Consider the following 17,041-nt stretch of genomic DNA (forward strand, 5'->3'; position numbering starts at 1 on the left):
TTTGAGTTATTTGTATATAAAATTGCTATTTGGCCTGGGGCCAAAAGATCCAATTATAATGACAGGCATAGGTAAAGTCAGTCCGGGGACCGCATCAACGAGCCCTTTAAAGGAGAACTAAAGCCTAAGTAAAGACGTAAGCAGAAATGTTGTACATTATGTTTTGGGTTTTTGTAGCAGCCCAAGGTGACCACAACCCTTTAGCAGGGAATATCTGTGTCCCCAAAGATGCCCCAGTAGCCCCCAATCTTCTTATCTGCTGATTCCCTGCACATGCTTTCTGCTGCTGGCAGTTACTAAGGTTAGGGACCGACTCAAAATATACTGCATAAATAGAGTATAACTGTAACAGTAAAAAGCTGATTAGTAATTTATTCACATTACATGACAGATCTAAAACCAGGGCATTTGCATGAGGATTGAATAATTAGCCCTGTAGAATCAGCTTATATGAGAGACAACCCTCATTTTCTGCTTGATCATTTGCAGCGACCCCCAAGTCTACCTTGGGGGGGACGACAGAATCCAAGATGAGGAGCTCCTGTGACAACTGTAAGGACCTATATCATTACTACTATAGAGATGCTGAAACTTTAAGCCAGTGCAGTCAGTTTATAATATAAAATATGGCATTTATTAGCCTTAAGTAAAGTATCCAGCTAAGTACAGGGCAAGTACAGTATAAAGAGAGAAGGTAGTGAAGGCTCAGGTTGGGCCAGCAGAACACCAGGAAAAAAGTATGAGCTATGTGCTGGGGTGGTGGGATGGTGGTGGGTCAGGCCGGAGGGACCCTGTGGGGTGTCAGCTCCAGTGGGTCCTGCACACTCCAGCCTGACCCTGAAGGCATCCAAACAAAAAGTGTACTTAGTCCCAGTAAATAAAGAAGCCATACACAGAGTGTATCTTAAAGGAGAAGGAAAGGCAAAGTCACTTGGGGGTGCCAAAATGTTAGGCACCCCCAAGTGACTTTAATCGCTTACCTTGTACCCCGGCTGGTGCCCCTGTACAGAGAAAACAGCACCATCCGGGGTACCTGTAGGAAGCGCTTCCTCCTTCCATCTTGGGTCGCGCGCGCATGCGCAGTAGAGTGAAAAGCCGAAATTTAACAGAGAAGTCAGCTTTTCACTATACTGCGCATGCGCCTGTCGTTTAGTCAGAACGAAGCAGGAAGGAGGAAGCGTTACAGGTACCCCGGGCTGGTGCAGTTTTTTCCTAACAGGGGCACCAGCCCGGGGTACAAGGAAAGCGATTTAAGTCACTTGGGGGTGCCTAACATTTTGGCACCCCCCAAGTGACTTAGCCTTTCCTTCTCCTTTAAGGTAGTGACATCAGGCTAATTCTATCGTTTGGCCCTAGGGTCAAACAATCAAATTACAATGGTGGGCATAGGTGCAGTTGGATTGGGGACCGCATCAACAAGCTGATGCAGTCCCCCATCTGACGTTAAATAGAACCTGCCCAATCAAGATGTACCCAATTTTAGGCCAGATATTGGTCGGGGTGCCCATGAACGGGGAAATAAGCTGCTGAATTGGTCTGAAAGATCAGAATCAGCAGCTGAAATCTGTCCGTGTATAGCCACCTTAACTGCTGTCAGGCAGCAAATTATATATTGGGCACACCTTATTAAGTAAAGTTGGCACATTTCAGCTTTCCAATTCGGCCCAATGGCACCTATACCTGCAGTTTTAATTCAAGGGCATCCTTTGACAGGCACAGCTATTCATTGCTAAAGGGATGTGGGTGCCTAGGGCTGTGGGTGCCTGGGGCTGGTACAAAACTAAATGTACAACATTTTTCCCTACTTCTGTAGTTAAGCTTTAGTTCTCCTTTGAACCTCAGCAATGAACAGCAGCATTAAGTAATACAGTCACAGAAAGGGAAAAGCCCCATTACATAACACAGGCAGTTACAGGGACTGTATGTGAGGCAGCACAGAGCGGGTAGGGACACTATGGCTGGGAACCTCCCACTATGGTGCTGGAATATTAGACGTATTTGCCATGCATTGCCAATAGGTGACACATTCCAACCATTCCCTACTTTACTGAGAGGCAGAAAGTTGGGGCAGATAACGAGTAGCACGAAATGTTTAAACACCTGGGCGTGCCCTACTAAGCAAAGCCAATAACAGCCCTCTGGCAGGTATTGTGGGAGCTAAATGGTTGCTATTTCACCTACAAAGCAGCCAGAATGCCTATGCCGGTAGCCTGGTATCCGATGTATCTGTTGCAATATTTACCAAAGACAATGCAACGGCGGCTCCTGATAGGCTACCCTCGGAAACGAGACAACTTCCCATTGGCTGAAAGAGACGAGGCTTAAAGGGTCGCAAAGCCGCACACCTCAGCCCTCTCTTACTTCTTATTAAAGACGCAACGCTCAGGACTCACCGATTCGCTGCCCCACTGGGGTTGCAAACGCGTTTCCCAGCAGGAAATCCATGATGCCACTGCAACTCTTCCGCACCAACCACGGCCTCTGCTGGGAGGATTGATCATGTGACACACTTGCCTCAGATGCGGACACGCCCAACTTCTTAGTGCGCTAGACGAGGTACGCCCACTGCCTTAGTCCCGCCCATTCCGGAAGCTGCTGTTGATCCCAAGGCTTGTCAGCTGAGTGCAGTCAGATGCGACTGAGGCGGCAGCCAGGGATAGTGAGCCAGGGATTAGGGCAGCGGCGCATTGCAGGGACAAGCCAACAGGAAATTGTGTTTCACCCTTACATATTTATTCACAGACATCAATGATTTAAACCAGTACGGGCATTGTACGGCAACATTTGGCAAAAGCTTCAAGCGTTCAATACCCCCTGTGTAGTGCTGCCAATGTCGTCAGTAGAGCAGTGCGTTTGTATTTGCATATATATACCTTTTAAAAAAAATGAAAGACAGTGCAAGCAAAATGAAGCTTTCTCAGCCATGTTCTTACCACGAATATTTTACACGCCAGGTTCAAATAATAATAATAGATCTGCCCCTAAGAGTTGGCATCTGTCTGGTATTTATTAGATTGTAACATCCTGCTCTAAGAATATGCAATAGGAAAAGCTGGTATTATATGGCAAAAAAGGTGGCAGCCTAATCTATGCTGCATCAGACTTGGCACATTCATAGTACAGATTTCCAGTAGTATAATGCTCATGCACCATGTCTGGAAGCCAGACTAAAGCGGTTGGGAGAGGGGAGCGATGGCCTGCACAAAACTACCCTGGGACTGAGTGTTTAAGTAAAACAATAGTTAGTGGTGGAAAAAAAAATCAGGGTGACCTCAGCATTGAAGGACACAGCAATTTCTAGAATTAAATTCCACAGTGACTCATGGCCTCAGATGGGACAGGCACTGCCAGAACTAAATGACACAGTAACTCCCAGATTTAAATGGCACAATGACTCATGGCATTAAATGACAGTTCAACCACTTACAATTATGACTGGGTAAAAACACAGGTTAGAAATCCAGGTATGGATTATGAGTCAGGTGTGGCTATGCCCCAATTAGGCCAACCAGGTCTCTATAGCGTGGAAATATGAGGGGTTTAAATAATCTTACAATCCTCTAAAGAAGTGTAATACCAGATTTGGCAGTACAGTTCCCTCTTGGAGCTTAATGCCCCATTTAAAAAAAAAAACAAAAAAAAACACATATGCACACCCTGAATACAGCATTCCTGCACTGAGATGGTCATTGCAATTCACAACACCCCCCCCCCCCTCAAGGATGGAATGCAGGGGGATTTAGATTCTCACCACTTCAAAGCATATAATGTGATAAAGTCCACATCTTATTTGTATGGAGTTAATGTTCAAGAGGGGGGGGTAGAAGTCACACAAATGCCATATATAATCTTTGGATTTCGGTATACCTTCTATTACTTAGGGCCACATCACCAGTGACACAATCACTAGGTATAAAATAGTATTTAAGGGAGAAGAAACCATCATATATACATTCCCTCCCCTATAGGCTAACAATTATTTTATAAATCTGCATTTGCTTTCATTGGTTGATGTGCCTTTTAAACCACAGATGAGTTGGCCTCTATTTTTCCCTGTTTGTATAAGGTAATCCCTAAAGGGGATTTAACCAGAGTGTAATGAATAGGGCTTATGGTGAACATACATTTAGCCTGTTGTTTAAATCTTTTTCTTATTCTTTGAGCTGAACAGGGAAATTGCATCTACGCCATGTTTGATTCATGCGAGGTGCTAATTAGATTACCAATTTACAGATAACCCACCTGCACAAATGGACTATTGGTTGTCTCTGCATCCAGTAATGACAACCAAAACACTAGGCCATTTCCCTCTGGCTGTGAAGGAATGTGCAATAAGTAACCCTCTGGTTCATGACTGAATCTCACAAAAGTTATATTGTCACTCTTCTCGAAAAGTTCTCAGACAGACCAGAATTATATACGCAAATAACAAGAGATCATGTTTTATTTTTTATTAATAAAAAACTATTAAAAACAATCTTAAAAATGATACACAAAGACAATGCAGGACTGTTTACACTTCTGTGTCATTGAAATAAAATATAAGATCAGTTGGTAATGTTACAATACAAAAAGAAAGCAGTTTTCCTACATCTTTTATTTTGTTTAGAACTTGCAATACTGAAAGCATGATGTAATTATTATATAACAATTACAGCCTTTCCTACACACACGCCCTCCCGCTCATTATATCTTTCATCCAAATCAATTAGATAAATAAAGAATTCAATCCAATATTTACACAGTCGTTGCTCAGGGCACCCCCTTAGTTCATAACGAGGTTACAAGTACAGAAAATGATTGTGTATTAAATATTCAGACCAGGCCTAGATTTAATCAGCGGGTGCTCCTAGGCCAGCACCGCTCATTGAAACCCCCCCTCCCCTTTTGTGAGAATGTGTACCTGTGCAAGTCCTTCCTCATTGGGTCTGGAGACTGGCATGGGAGATTTAAAGAGCTATCCAATCTCCTAGGTGTTGCCAGTACTTTCAGAACCAATTTAGATGCAGCTGGGCGGCATGCTGCACTAGGCCCAGGCCTAAGTATACCCAGGACAGCAAATGAAAGGGTTTACCACAAATAACCTTTTTTTGTTTTACTGTGCGTTCAAGTGTATCTAGGAGAGCAAATAGGCTTTTTCCCCCAAATCCTACCATAATTCAACCACCCTGCCATTGCTCCAGGCCTCAGACCCACAGTTTTGGAATCACTGACATAATGTGTAGCTAACCCAAACGGCTGAAAATTACATTCTAAGAAAATTGGCACTGAGTTTGTGTGGAAGAACGGGCCAAAATCCCACCTGAGCAATGCATGAAACTAGTTTCTCCACACAGGAGGCACCTTGAAGCCAACAAAGGCTTTTCTACTAAGTATTAAATACATTTCAATAACTGTGAGTTCAATACTTCTTCCCTGTATCATTCCACTTTACTACACATAACTTAATTTATGGACTAATTTGTTTTGATTTCTTTATATGTGTGGATTACTTGGGTTGTTGCCGACATCTGGTATAAATTTCATGTCAATAGCCCCATTAGAAATATATTTACTGAGAAAAGCGTTGATGTTTCCCTGCTGTAAAAGCAGCCAACTCAGCCCCTCCAGACCTAGTCAACAGCTTATTGGTCTGTTTGCAGTCATTTCGGAAGGCCCGTATGAGCAAAATCAATCTGAAAATCCACCAGATATCTATTAAATAGGTTTGATGGGTCTCTATAGCCCCGTTGCTGTATGATCTAATCATTGGTCCCTGTTTTTGTAAGTGTAAATTAGAGGTGCAGGAGGCAGTCATGGGTAATTCTCAGCCAGCAGAAAACTGCAGGAGAAAAAACTATGGAACCTTACTAAAACAACACTAGAAGACCCTTCATTTAAAGGCAGTATTTGACCTTCTTAGAAAAATGGTATAAATTCAAAACTATGATGTTGAAGGAAGACTAAATTTGATGGGTAAAAAAGGCATTTATATTTAAGATTTAGGGCAAGGTCAAACAGGGCATATTGTCAGCCTGCCGATAAGCGAAGGCTAACAATACGTCCGTACACTTGAAAAAACAAACATTCTCGTTGTGGCTGCCCCAGGGAGCAATGAACCCGCCCGGTTGCAGGCACACGCAGCTGAAATTCACTGTACTTTTCTTATATGCTACATAGAAGTAATCCAATCAGCTCTGCCATGGGTCATTCACATTAGGTCTTTTTATTTCTTTGTGATTCTAGTCTGCTCCTCTTCAACGTGAAATTAAGAATGCTATCTGATATGGTCCAGCAAACAGGAAGTAGATTCTATTTTTAAAATTATTTTATTACTATATGTATATAAGCCCTCATATAAGGCTAATGCAACAATGGGCTGTTTTTCGGCCTGCAGATCAATGCAAGGCAAGAATCAGCCCTCTCATATGTCTGCACCAGGTGCCACTGCGTTGGGCAGGGTGCAGGTACACGGAGAGGATTTCAGCCCTGAAATGTGCAAGTATGCATTTCAACACCAGTGTACCTGCACCCAGGCCAAATAAATAGATGTATTCAGTGCTGACTTCTAAAAGACAATAAAAGACAGTGAGTATAAAATACTGTATACTTTGTATACCATTAATACTGTACAAATATAAAATCTGGCATCTGATGCCCTTTATTTATTCTCTCTTTTACCAACAAGTCCTTTACTGTCATAAGCCAGGCATCACGTAGGCAATGTTGTCCAATGTGTTTGACTAGAAGAAGCAATAAGGAATAATAATGAATAAAACCTTCAAGTGAGAATTTCAAAGAGAAATATACATCTGTATATAATGCTTATGCTGAAAATCTTTTTTTTTTGTTAAATATAATGAAACATTTTAGGTGCTCTCATTTTTATGGTGGGAACTCTAAAGCTTATATTCCCAAGTTCTTCTCAATGGCAATGTACTTCTGGGAAACTGTGCTTATAAAGCGCTTTGTAAAGCATGGGCAAACAGAAAGTTATACAAAAAGGGTTGTGAGAACACTGCAAGGATAAGAGCCTACATTTACTACAAACATATAAAATAGAGGGGATTGATGAGTGCACATTTCCAGGTTTAATTAAATATGTGCAAGAACATGCATTCATCAAGTTGCTAAGAACCGATCAGGGTAAATCCCATGTTGTGCTCCTATTTACTTCTGATTATATTTTCCATAGGCTGGCACCTCCCTGCTTTGCTGCTTTTCTCAAGAAAGGTGTCTACTGACCAAAGTACTGGTTTCACTGATTTTCCCTCCCATTCTGTAAGCTTTAAAGGAACAGTAACACCAAAAAATGAAAGTGTATAAAAATAATTAATATATTATGTACTATTGCCCTGCACTGGTAAAATTTGTGAGTTTGCTTCATAAACACTACTGCAGTTTATATAAATACCCTGCTGTGTAGCAACGGGGACAGCCATTTAAATTGAAAAAAGGAGAAAAGGCACAGGTTACTAAGCAGATAACAGATAAGTAGCAGATTCCCATTGTATTCTACACAGTTTATCTGTTATCTTCTTATGTAACCTGTGCCTTTTCTCCTTTTTTCAATTTAAATGGCTGCCCCCATGGCTACACAGCAGCTATTTCTATTAACTATAGTAGTCTTTCTGAAGCAAACGCGCAACTTTTACCAGTGCAGGGCAACAGTACATTATATGTTAATTATTTTAAAACATTTTTATTTTTTAGTGTTACCGTTCCTTTAATATGTTATACTTTTATTTCCTTGAGTGTTTCTGCACTGCTCCACATGTGCTCTGTACGACACTTCATTTATGCACAGCGGCATTTTGACCACTGATTTTTTTTGGCCAGATAGCAGCAGTGAACAAAACACCCCATGTAGCATAGCTCTACAGCTAATAGCACAGTGTTGCTACCTCCACTGTTTCTGCCGGTGGATTTAACTTTAACAGTATCAGACAGTTGCTATTTAAGTCAATGGCTGCAGTGTCGGACTGGGACCCCAGGGGCCCACCAGAAAACTTTAGACCCTAGGCTCTGCTTTCCAAACTATTTTTCCTTCTTTTCTCACCCAAACTCTTCATTCTCCTAGTCTCCTAATTTACATGCTAGCATCTATTTTCCATTTATTTCTCCTCTTTCTTTCCATTCAGAAATAGGGAATGACCATAAACCAGATGGGTCAGGAGCAGGAGGGCCCAATGACACCTGGGCCCACCGGGAGTTTTCCTGGTATCCTGGTGGGCCAGTCCAACACCGAATGGCTGCTTCCACTTCAGAGCAGTACTGGTGTTTTAGCTACTGGCAGAGAAAAGGCTTTATGTGACATTAGGATCAATCTGGCAGAAAATAACAGAACACTATTAATGCCTGTGTGAGGATAAAAAGGAGATTTTGAACTAACTGGAAACTTTTTTTTCTCATAGGCCCAGACTGTCAGTGCAGACTGGAAGAAAAGAATTAGAAAATTAAGTGGTTCATTTGTGATGACAGTTCCATACAGTCCTTTGTCCATACTATACTTGTATGCTGACTTACATCTTCATCTAGTGTTGTGTGTTTGGTGGAGTGATATTTACCCTAATCATTATTTACTTTATGGCAAACTCTGAGGCCTTTGGAATGCAGTCCCTTGGCTCCCAATTTCATCACTGTAATGTCAAAAAATACTTAGCACACCCTTAGCTAATGCACAATCAAGTGTCCTTAGAAGAAATGTACTCTCTCTCTGTGCACACTTTCTGCAGTACTTTACATCATGGAGATTTACTTTTAAATGATGCAACAGAATTACAACAGGCAGGCATTTGTAATGCGTGTGTGTTTCCAGATTAACAAATCCATTATAAATATTTTACATTTCCACTCAGTTTCATACTCACCAGTATTTGCTTGGGGCAAGCATTGAGCTGTGGCACATGACTTGTAAGACATACCAATGGGCCCAGGGCACACAGGATAGAATCCAGTAGCACAGACAGACTGCCAGAGACAGCAACCATTCCCTTTGAAATATAAGTAAGGAAAGATGGTTAGGCAGGATGATTTATAATAAGTCAAAGAAAAGATTATTTTACCTTATTATTATTTTACCTTAAATAAAAATGATTTTTTTTTTCCAACTATCAAATCTTTAGTATCTGACTGATTGCACATGAGCCAACTACTGTACAAGTGTTCATATGTTTGTAAACAAACAAACACCATCACAAATACATTTGCTGAAATCAGTACGTTTATTGCCTGCTTTATAAATTTATGCTCAAAGTCACCCAAATGTTTTGTGCACACTGCCAAAAAGAAATAAGGGGGAACTTTGCTGGGGATGTTCCCTGAGGTGAAAGCAGCCTCAGAAACAGCACTGTTGCAACATTTAGTCAATCATGCTTTAAGGGTGCAAGAAATAAGTATTATACAACCTGTAGCTCTCTACCTCTAATAATTCTACACATTTTAGCATCCATAAGCGGACTACCACTACTAAAAACCAAATAAATTAAATGCTAACTTCTGTCTCCTGGAGGCGGTGTCCGATTAGGCTTAGAGACTCCCCTAGCAGCTGCAAATGTGCAGCTACATCAATTGGCTCTGTGTCAGGGACCTTGGCTGGAGAGGTGGAGAAGGAAACAACACTGGTTGGTGACTTCTTGTTTGGGGAGGGGAGACCGGAAGATGAGCCTGAAAAAATAGAATACATAAGGATGACAGACTTAAGACAAACAGTTCCATCATTATATAAATGGAAATGTATATTTGCTTAATTGCTATCAGAAACAGCCTATCATTAATCTTGGTACTTGAGTGCAATAGTAGGCAAACTACCTCTTAATCAAAAATCCCAACACCAACAGTATGTTAAAAGTATTTTAATTAAACACTAAGAAGTCATTAGAGTGATCTTGCCTTTCCTTTCCACAATAAGAGGCTACATTGCATGCTCTTGTAGCCCTGTGTGTGCTGGAGGTGTCTTCATGTAGAAGACTTACATCAGAGCACTATGACGTTTTTGTGAAGATTTCTTCACAAAATGGGCAAATGTACAATGGAACTGTGCTGCCCTCTTCATTCTCACCAAGTGGACTAAGCAGTCACAGATCTGTGCCTAGCTGGTAAACCAGTTTCTGAATAAAGGGTTTGGTATTTTAACAACAGCAGCTTTGCAGGAAACATGGCACAGTAAAAATTGTTATGTACATTATTAATTCTGACTGCCACTGGACAATACCTTTGCTCCTTGCAGCAGACTCAGAGGAGCTGGATTTCCGTTTCACAGTAGTGGCCTCAGCTTTGTTCTGTTTGTGCTGGAGATACTGAGCCTTTTGTTTCCAAGCCTACAGTTTGTAAAAAAAAAAAAATACACTCAAACTTACACACACCTAAAATTAGTTTTGCATTGTTTTACATTAGAAAGAAAACAGAAGTAAAAAAAATTAAACTTTAATATTTTATGGAGTCACTTTGTTAGGATAAAACTCAAAAAGGGGGCCCCTTTGGGTTAAGGAGTAGTGGACAATAATCTCAGGTTATTTTTTCCGTCATGGCTAAACCCCCCGTAAAGACACTCTAAAGCCATGTAACACTAAAAACACTAAAATGTTCTGCTGAGCATTGTAAAAGTACTACTTCTTAACTCTACTACTCAAATTTCTTTGTGAATTGAACTGAACAATGGGTAACTTACAGTTAATCAGGATTTTACTTTTTTAAAATCCTGATTAACTGTAAGTGCCTGTACAAAGCACTTAAATTATTTTAAAATTCTATATAAAACGTAATATAATCATTCAGAAAGGGAACTCACAAGTTTATCTTTTTCCGGAAGCTGCTTCCACACCTCAGCAAGTTTCTTACTTAACTCCCCAAAGTCTGTTAACAGGAAGAAAAGTGAGTAAAATAGCAAGTAAAAAAACAAATATACCAAGAAGAATTTATTCATAATTTACAATATACCCTTTTTGACATTTCTAAAAAAAAGTGTTATATTTATATATACTTTCACAACGCAGGTACCTATTTGTTATTGTTAACAAATACGTACCTGTTTCTAACAGTGAGTTGTTTGGGGGAAAGGACAGTTTTCTTGGACAAACAGTTGCCTCTTAGTGATTGAAGAATCGTATTCATAAACAGGCAAAATTTCCTGGTAGCAAAGACTGTCTACTATCTGCTACCCTACAAGCTACTGCTGAGAGGGCACAGGGAATCTTAAAAAAGACCGAGTGTAATTTTGTTTTATAATTTATTTATATATTTTTACACACTGAGCACAAAACATATATACCAATTCTCATATAAAAACATATGCCTTTATTACTTACCAATTCCTGGGTGCTCTGCAATGATGCTACCTCGATATTCTTTGGAGAAGACCTGGTAAGCAGACATATTCTTCTTTTTGGGCTGGTGGTGGATAAGCATACATCAGTAAGTGATAATGAAGTTTTATATCAAATCCACTATTTTCTTATCCTAAAATAGCCCTAGTAACAGCTCATCTTTAAATTCCAGCTTGTTCTGAAAATGTTGATTTTTCTCTCCTGTATGGGTGCCCAATAGACCTCAGCTCTCTGTTAACAGTAACTAATTTTATGATTATCAAAATACCCTGAGCTTTTTTTGTGTGCCAGGGGAGATAAAGAAAGATCAGGCTCCCACCATATGTCACTGTCCTGACAGACAGGAGTAGAGCTGATAAAAGATTTTTCAAAGGCATGGCAGGGCTATAAATGTATTCCACTCAAGCTGGATAAGTAAGTACACTACAAAACTTGCTTTACCTCAGTCTCAAAAGAGAAACACATTCTCAAATATCCCCATGATGGTATGCTCTTTGTACTATTACTAACAAATGGTCACTCTGCTGCTCATATATACAGCATTTTAAACAATCCATTAATTGTTAATTAAGTGTTATTTGGAATGACTGTGGCTATTTGCTCTAACCTTCTCTGGGTCCTCTTTTTTCTTCTTCTTATCCAACTGTTCTTCTGCGTGAGTAATGAGTGCTTGTGGAGGTACAGATGGTGGTGAAGTTGGTGTTGTAGCAGTGGGAGGAGGTGGTGAGGGCAGCACAGGAGAGGCAATTTGCGTTGGTCTTTGCTCCCCCTCATGCTCTCTTTTACTTTTGCTATGTTTTCTGTGTTTTTCATCCTTGTGTTTGTCTTTTTTCTTTTTGCTTTTCTTTGATTTCTTCTTTTTTTTCATTTCATGGAAAGAATCATCAATGATCAGTTCCCCAGCTTCCAGCTCCCCACCAGTGGATGATGCCGAATCAGGTGTACCACCAGACCGTGGTGTATGAGATTCCTTTTTGTGTTTTTTGTGGCTAGATCTGCTCTCGGTTTCCTCTCTTCCTGTTTTCTTGCTGGTTTTCTTAGAAGATGCACCCTCACTATGTCCTGGACCCCCCTGTGGTGAGGCAGACTCTTCTTCACTCTTTTCATTGGGAGACAATATTAGTTTCATCCTTAAGCCATCTGGCTCACGCAGAGTAAGAGGTTTTGATTTCTTTGATCGATGGGAAGAATCATCCCCAGATACTTCTCCAATTTTTTTGTGATGCTCTTTGTGTGATGACTGACTGGGGGATGAAAAGTTAACAGGAGTTGCCAGTATTTTCTCTGGTTTCTTGGGGAGGTGTGTGGTGGAGGTATCCACTTGAGGAGAAGTAATGGCTTTCAGAAGATCCATAGCTGTGTCTGAAGAAGAAGGAGGAGCAGGACTGGGAAGTAAAGCTTTCTTTTTCTTCTTTGCAAGGTCTGGTGAAGGGGTATCTGAAGTACATAGCAGACAACCATCAGTTAACTGAGACAGAGAGAACAAACTGACAAAGTCTGTGTAAGGAGGGTTGAGACAGGAAGGAAACAGTACTTATCTGATAAATAATTTTGAATTACATCTTATAATGATTTCAGCTAAATTCAAATGGCATGGTACAAACACGCACCAGATGAGAGAGATACAATAACTGAAAATGCAGAAAAGTCATCGCTGACAGAACTAATAAGGCTGAAAGAAGTTGGGATATGGGAAGTGATGGCATCTGTTAGAAGTAGGCAAAATATGCAAAGAACCCCAGAGAGAAGAAAAGACAGTTAATAATTGTAGGTAGCAAAGGAAGAGCAGTAACAAAATAGCTCTTACTGCCTGGTTCTGTAATTTGTAAGGAGACAGCCTCACCTGCATGATAGTCATCTGTTAAATGCTTTTTCTTCTTCTTGTGTGATTCAGATGCCAAGAATAAATCTAACTCCTGAAAAAAAAAATTATATAATTGCAGAGACTAACTCTACCCCACTATTACCACAGATCCCAAAAGATAGCTCCACATCAGTCATATATTTATGATACCACATAAAAATGAATTGTGATAAAAGGATTATACAAATCTCCAACCTTGTTTCCCCACCCAACAGTGAACAAAATGTAATTTTACTGTCTTTGAATTCCGTACCCTGGATCTCTTTTTAGAGGACTTCCGAACTTGCTCAGCAATTTCCTCCTCCTCACGCAGCAGATCTTTATATGATCTCTTCTTCTCCCGTTGGCTTCTGCCAGCTGCCAAACCTACATCCTCCATTCCACGCTCTGAATCTATGCATTCTGATACCAGCAAAAAGGTCAGGTTAGAGGCATAATTTGAAAACAAAACAAAATAAACTGATACACCTGCTCTAAAATTTTACTTATAAAATTTGAATTCATTTTAATTGCATTTAATGGACAGGCAACCTGCTGCCCTCCAGTTGTTGTTGGACTATCACAGCCAAACCTACTGACAGCTAAAGGAGACCCCAGGTTGTTCAATATGGATTAATGTATATACACACAAACACATACACATGGGAGTAATTCAAAGTTATGATGAGACAGCAAATAGCCTTGATCTATACTGCAGTATAGACAAATGAAAGCAAAATGCTAATGTTGGACCCCACTCCCGAGTATACTGACACATGCTTTGTAAGCATCGCCCTACAGGCCATCTCTTATTTCTCTTCTTCATCTCTTATTTCTTTTGGATTGTAAAGTATACACACATTGCTTTACATAACAGTGTATAATAGTAAGTCTTGTCACATAGAGCAACCTATCAGCACCTGTTTTCCTTGCAAACGTCTATGTGTAACTGCACCTGGACTATCCTTGGGCCTTTTATATTATATGGGGGAACAACTGTACAGAGAAATGATTTATTTGTACCTCTTAAATCGCGGAAGGACATGGCTATAACAGTCCTCAGTTTTTCACCAGAATGTAAATGTCACATTGTCTGAACTCTGTAAGAGAAATATTATATTAAGTATACCTGGAACCAAAAACATACTGTGCCTCCCTTACTGGAAATTTCTTTACCGGCCCCCTACTGTCACTGAGCTGCAGACTTGTGGAGGGACTTGCGATTGTTACAGTCCCTGAATGTTTACCCCTACACAGCTTTCACACTGCCCAGCAGTCCCACTTTCCCTAACGTAGTCCGCGATTCCAGAACGCTACCTGCACATCCCACAGTCTCCCAGTCTCCTGTCTGACAGGAAATCCCGAAGCCACAAATCTCTTCTCGCGATATTGGCGTGACGATTACACGTAACGCGGCGGCGCATGACGTAGCTGCCTTTGGAAGTGACGCTCCCGCGTAGCTTAGAGTTACACAGTCGGGACCGCTAATATGTAGCGGTTGCTCACATCCAACCTAAGTCAGAAAACAAAAAAGAAAATAAGAAAAGACTTGTATTTCGTTTTGTTTTGCCATGTCCTACACCACATCAGTTCCCAGTTTCCGTAGAAGCCGTTTTTACGTTCTGCCCAGAGTTCGAATTGTTCCAGAGAACTAAAAAAAAATATTTTTCCTGATTGCCCACCATGCCTACCCTTCCACAATTAAAAACAGTAATAAAAAGTAGATCTGCACAGACACCCATCTTTTCAGTGCCTTCACATAAACGAGGGAAAATGTCGAGGATTGGTGCTGGTTAATTTACCTCAGTGCTCCTCCGCTGTGTAACTGAGAACACAGAAAGAAAAAAAAAGTCGCACTCCTAAAAAAAAAAACCCGTTTATTATTGAGTTAAAAACATGAGTGGCTAATGCGACACAAAAAGCGTTTCAGAAAAAAACCTTAATCCCTTAAGATTTTTTTTTGTTTTGTTTTTCCAAAACAGGCTGTTTGCATTGCGGTAGCCATTCATAATATTTACTCAAGAATTAAAGATGTTTTTTTTACAAGGAGTGTGGCTTTCTTTTTGTGGTCTCATGCTTCAGAGCCTTATCTCCCAATCTGACAAAAAGGGTAGATTTTTTTTGCAAACTAGGGGCTAGTGAAGTGACATGCAGATATGTTTTATGAAGCCATAAACATGGTAAACCCTTTATGCTCATACAATTTCATAAAGGACATGCAAAATGTATTTTACTGGTTGGTGCCATCATTTTGAAATAAATCTCTAAGGTTTTTTCCCCAGGCTGGTACTCCTTGGTAGGTGAAAACTGCCCAGTCTATGGAAAATCCATACTAAGGGCTGAGTCTGCATTTTACTTACCTTTAGGCTGATGCCACACGTGGAGTTTTTACGCTGCGTATTTTCTAATTCTCTCAGCGGCTGAAAAACGCACGATATCATCATCCATAGAAATAACTTGAAAAGACTCGAAGCAAACCACACAATGCGTAAATACGCTAGAACGCGCCTTACCACGGATTTTTCAAGCGTTTGCGAAATACACCAGTATTTGCACAGCAAGCTATTCCTATGTATACACAAAGGCAGCTGCCAGACCTAGCGGAAATACACGGCATTTTTTACTATTTCGCACTATTAGTACCATGGAAACGGGATTTCCTACGTCACCAGTACTAGGCTGAAAAACGCCATAGTCAGAGGCTGTGTGGCTTGTGCGGCGTTTTTAGGCTGAGAAAATACGCAGCGTAAAAACGCCACGTGTGGCATCAGCCTACATTTGGACTGATAAAGTGCTTCAAAAGCTGTTGGGAGTCCTGTTGTTTGGGAGTTTTCCCATATTCTCCAGTGGTTTGTTTTATTATATTTTCACATGTTTTTATCTGATTTATACCAGTTTCTGGTCTACAAGTATACACCCTGCTTGCTCAACGGCTAGCCAACCCCCCCATCTCTTTAGTTTTTATGTACTTTGAGGGGCCCAGTATTTTTGTGCAAACAGGGAATGGAACAGTGGCTAATTTAGGACAAGTCAATGGGTAAAATTGACCAAAAGTAATCTTTAATTCTTTGTTTTCTCTGGTCCAATCCCTGGTGGGTGCTGGTTCCCTGTCAGTTCCACAGCAGAAAGTTCCAGGGCCCCAAAAGGGTGTAGGTGAAACCCGGTGCTGGCACTGTTCTGTTTCACTGAGAAGTTAGACCTTACTCACAAACAGTTAGGGCAAATGAAGCGTTAATCCGCTTCTCTCAGCCCTGCGCTTTTCTGCCTGGCTGAGCAAAGCGGATCTGATTCCATACGCCGCTCTGTGTGCGTGCATTAATAGCTATGATAACAGCCAGAGTGTGCGCACACAGAGCGGTGCGGATCGGCGGTCGGACTGGAAAACGGGAAACCAAGCGGTTTCCATGTTGACTGCCGATCCGCATCGCTCTGTGTGCGAATACTCTGGCTGTTGTCATCAGGGCCATCATCAGGGGGGCACAGGGGGACAGTTGTCCCGGGCCCGGACGATGGTTGCTTTAAAGGGGGCCCGGCCGTGATACAGTTTTTCAGCTCGGGCCCCCTTTAAAGAACTCCGGGCCCTGTCATTGGTTCATTGGTGGCCAGTGGGGCACAAAATTTTGTGGTGAGGGGCCCCGTGATTTCTGATGGCGGCCCTGGTTGTCATAGCTATTAATGCACGCACACAGAGCAGATCCGCTTCTCTCAGCCAGGCAGTAAAGGGCAGGGCTGAGAAGCAGATTAACGCTTCGGCTGCCCTCCCCCTTACCCATAAACAGACTTTCAGTTATTTTGAATTCCACTACAGTGTTTTATATGAAGATAGAGGACAATATTTTTCATAATTTAGGGACACTGTATAGGCTAATTTATGAGAATCAGCAGTAATCTTTAT

At 41.1% G+C, this 17,041-nt stretch overlaps 2 protein-coding genes across 4 annotated transcripts in view; both read right to left on the bottom strand.

Annotated features, from left to right (window-relative positions):
- tom1 (target of myb1 membrane trafficking protein) overlaps nt 1–2,498 on the bottom strand; it is a 56,819-nt gene extending 54,321 nt beyond the window's left edge. Inside the window, exon 1 of the mRNA NM_001016770.2 lies at nt 2,394–2,498. Within this exon, the coding sequence (NP_001016770.1) occupies nt 2,394–2,445 (52 nt within the window). The 5' untranslated portion in view covers nt 2,446–2,498. The remainder of the gene's footprint in view (nt 1–2,393) is intronic.
- Nucleotides 2,499–4,436: 1,938 nt separating this feature from the next.
- hmgxb4 (HMG box domain containing 4) lies at nt 4,437–14,546 on the bottom strand. 3 transcript variants are annotated; one of them, XM_012961211.3, is made up of 11 exons: nt 14,522–14,546; nt 14,170–14,246; nt 13,421–13,569; nt 13,147–13,219; nt 11,911–12,740; nt 11,286–11,367; nt 10,769–10,833; nt 10,193–10,298; nt 9,476–9,645; nt 8,850–8,972; nt 4,437–6,722 (listed from the first exon to the last, which is right to left on the bottom strand). In XM_012961211.3, the coding sequence occupies exons 2-11, from the start codon at nt 14,189–14,191 to the stop codon at nt 6,678–6,680; spliced, it is 1,665 nt and encodes a 554-aa protein (XP_012816665.2). In that variant the 5' UTR covers nt 14,192–14,246; nt 14,522–14,546; the 3' UTR covers nt 4,437–6,677.
- Between the last annotated feature and the right edge of the window lie 2,495 nt (nt 14,547–17,041).

This window comes from Xenopus tropicalis, chromosome 4 (assembly GCF_000004195.4).
Source record: "Xenopus tropicalis strain Nigerian chromosome 4, UCB_Xtro_10.0, whole genome shotgun sequence".
NCBI classification, from domain to species: Eukaryota; Metazoa; Chordata; class Amphibia; order Anura; family Pipidae; genus Xenopus; species Xenopus tropicalis.

Bases quoted from the DNA above. Each gene is read 5' to 3' on its own strand.
- hmgxb4 (XM_012961211.3), bottom strand. From the start codon at position 14,191: ATGTCCTTCCGCGATTTAAGAG. The intron at 13,220-13,420 runs GTACGGAATTCA...TTTTTTTTTCAG, and splicing joins CCTCTAAAAAGAGATCCAGG to GAGTTAGATTTATTCTTGGC. The intron at 12,741-13,146 runs GTGAGGCTGTCT...TATGTACTTCAG, and splicing joins AACAGATGACTATCATGCAG to ATACCCCTTCACCAGACCTT.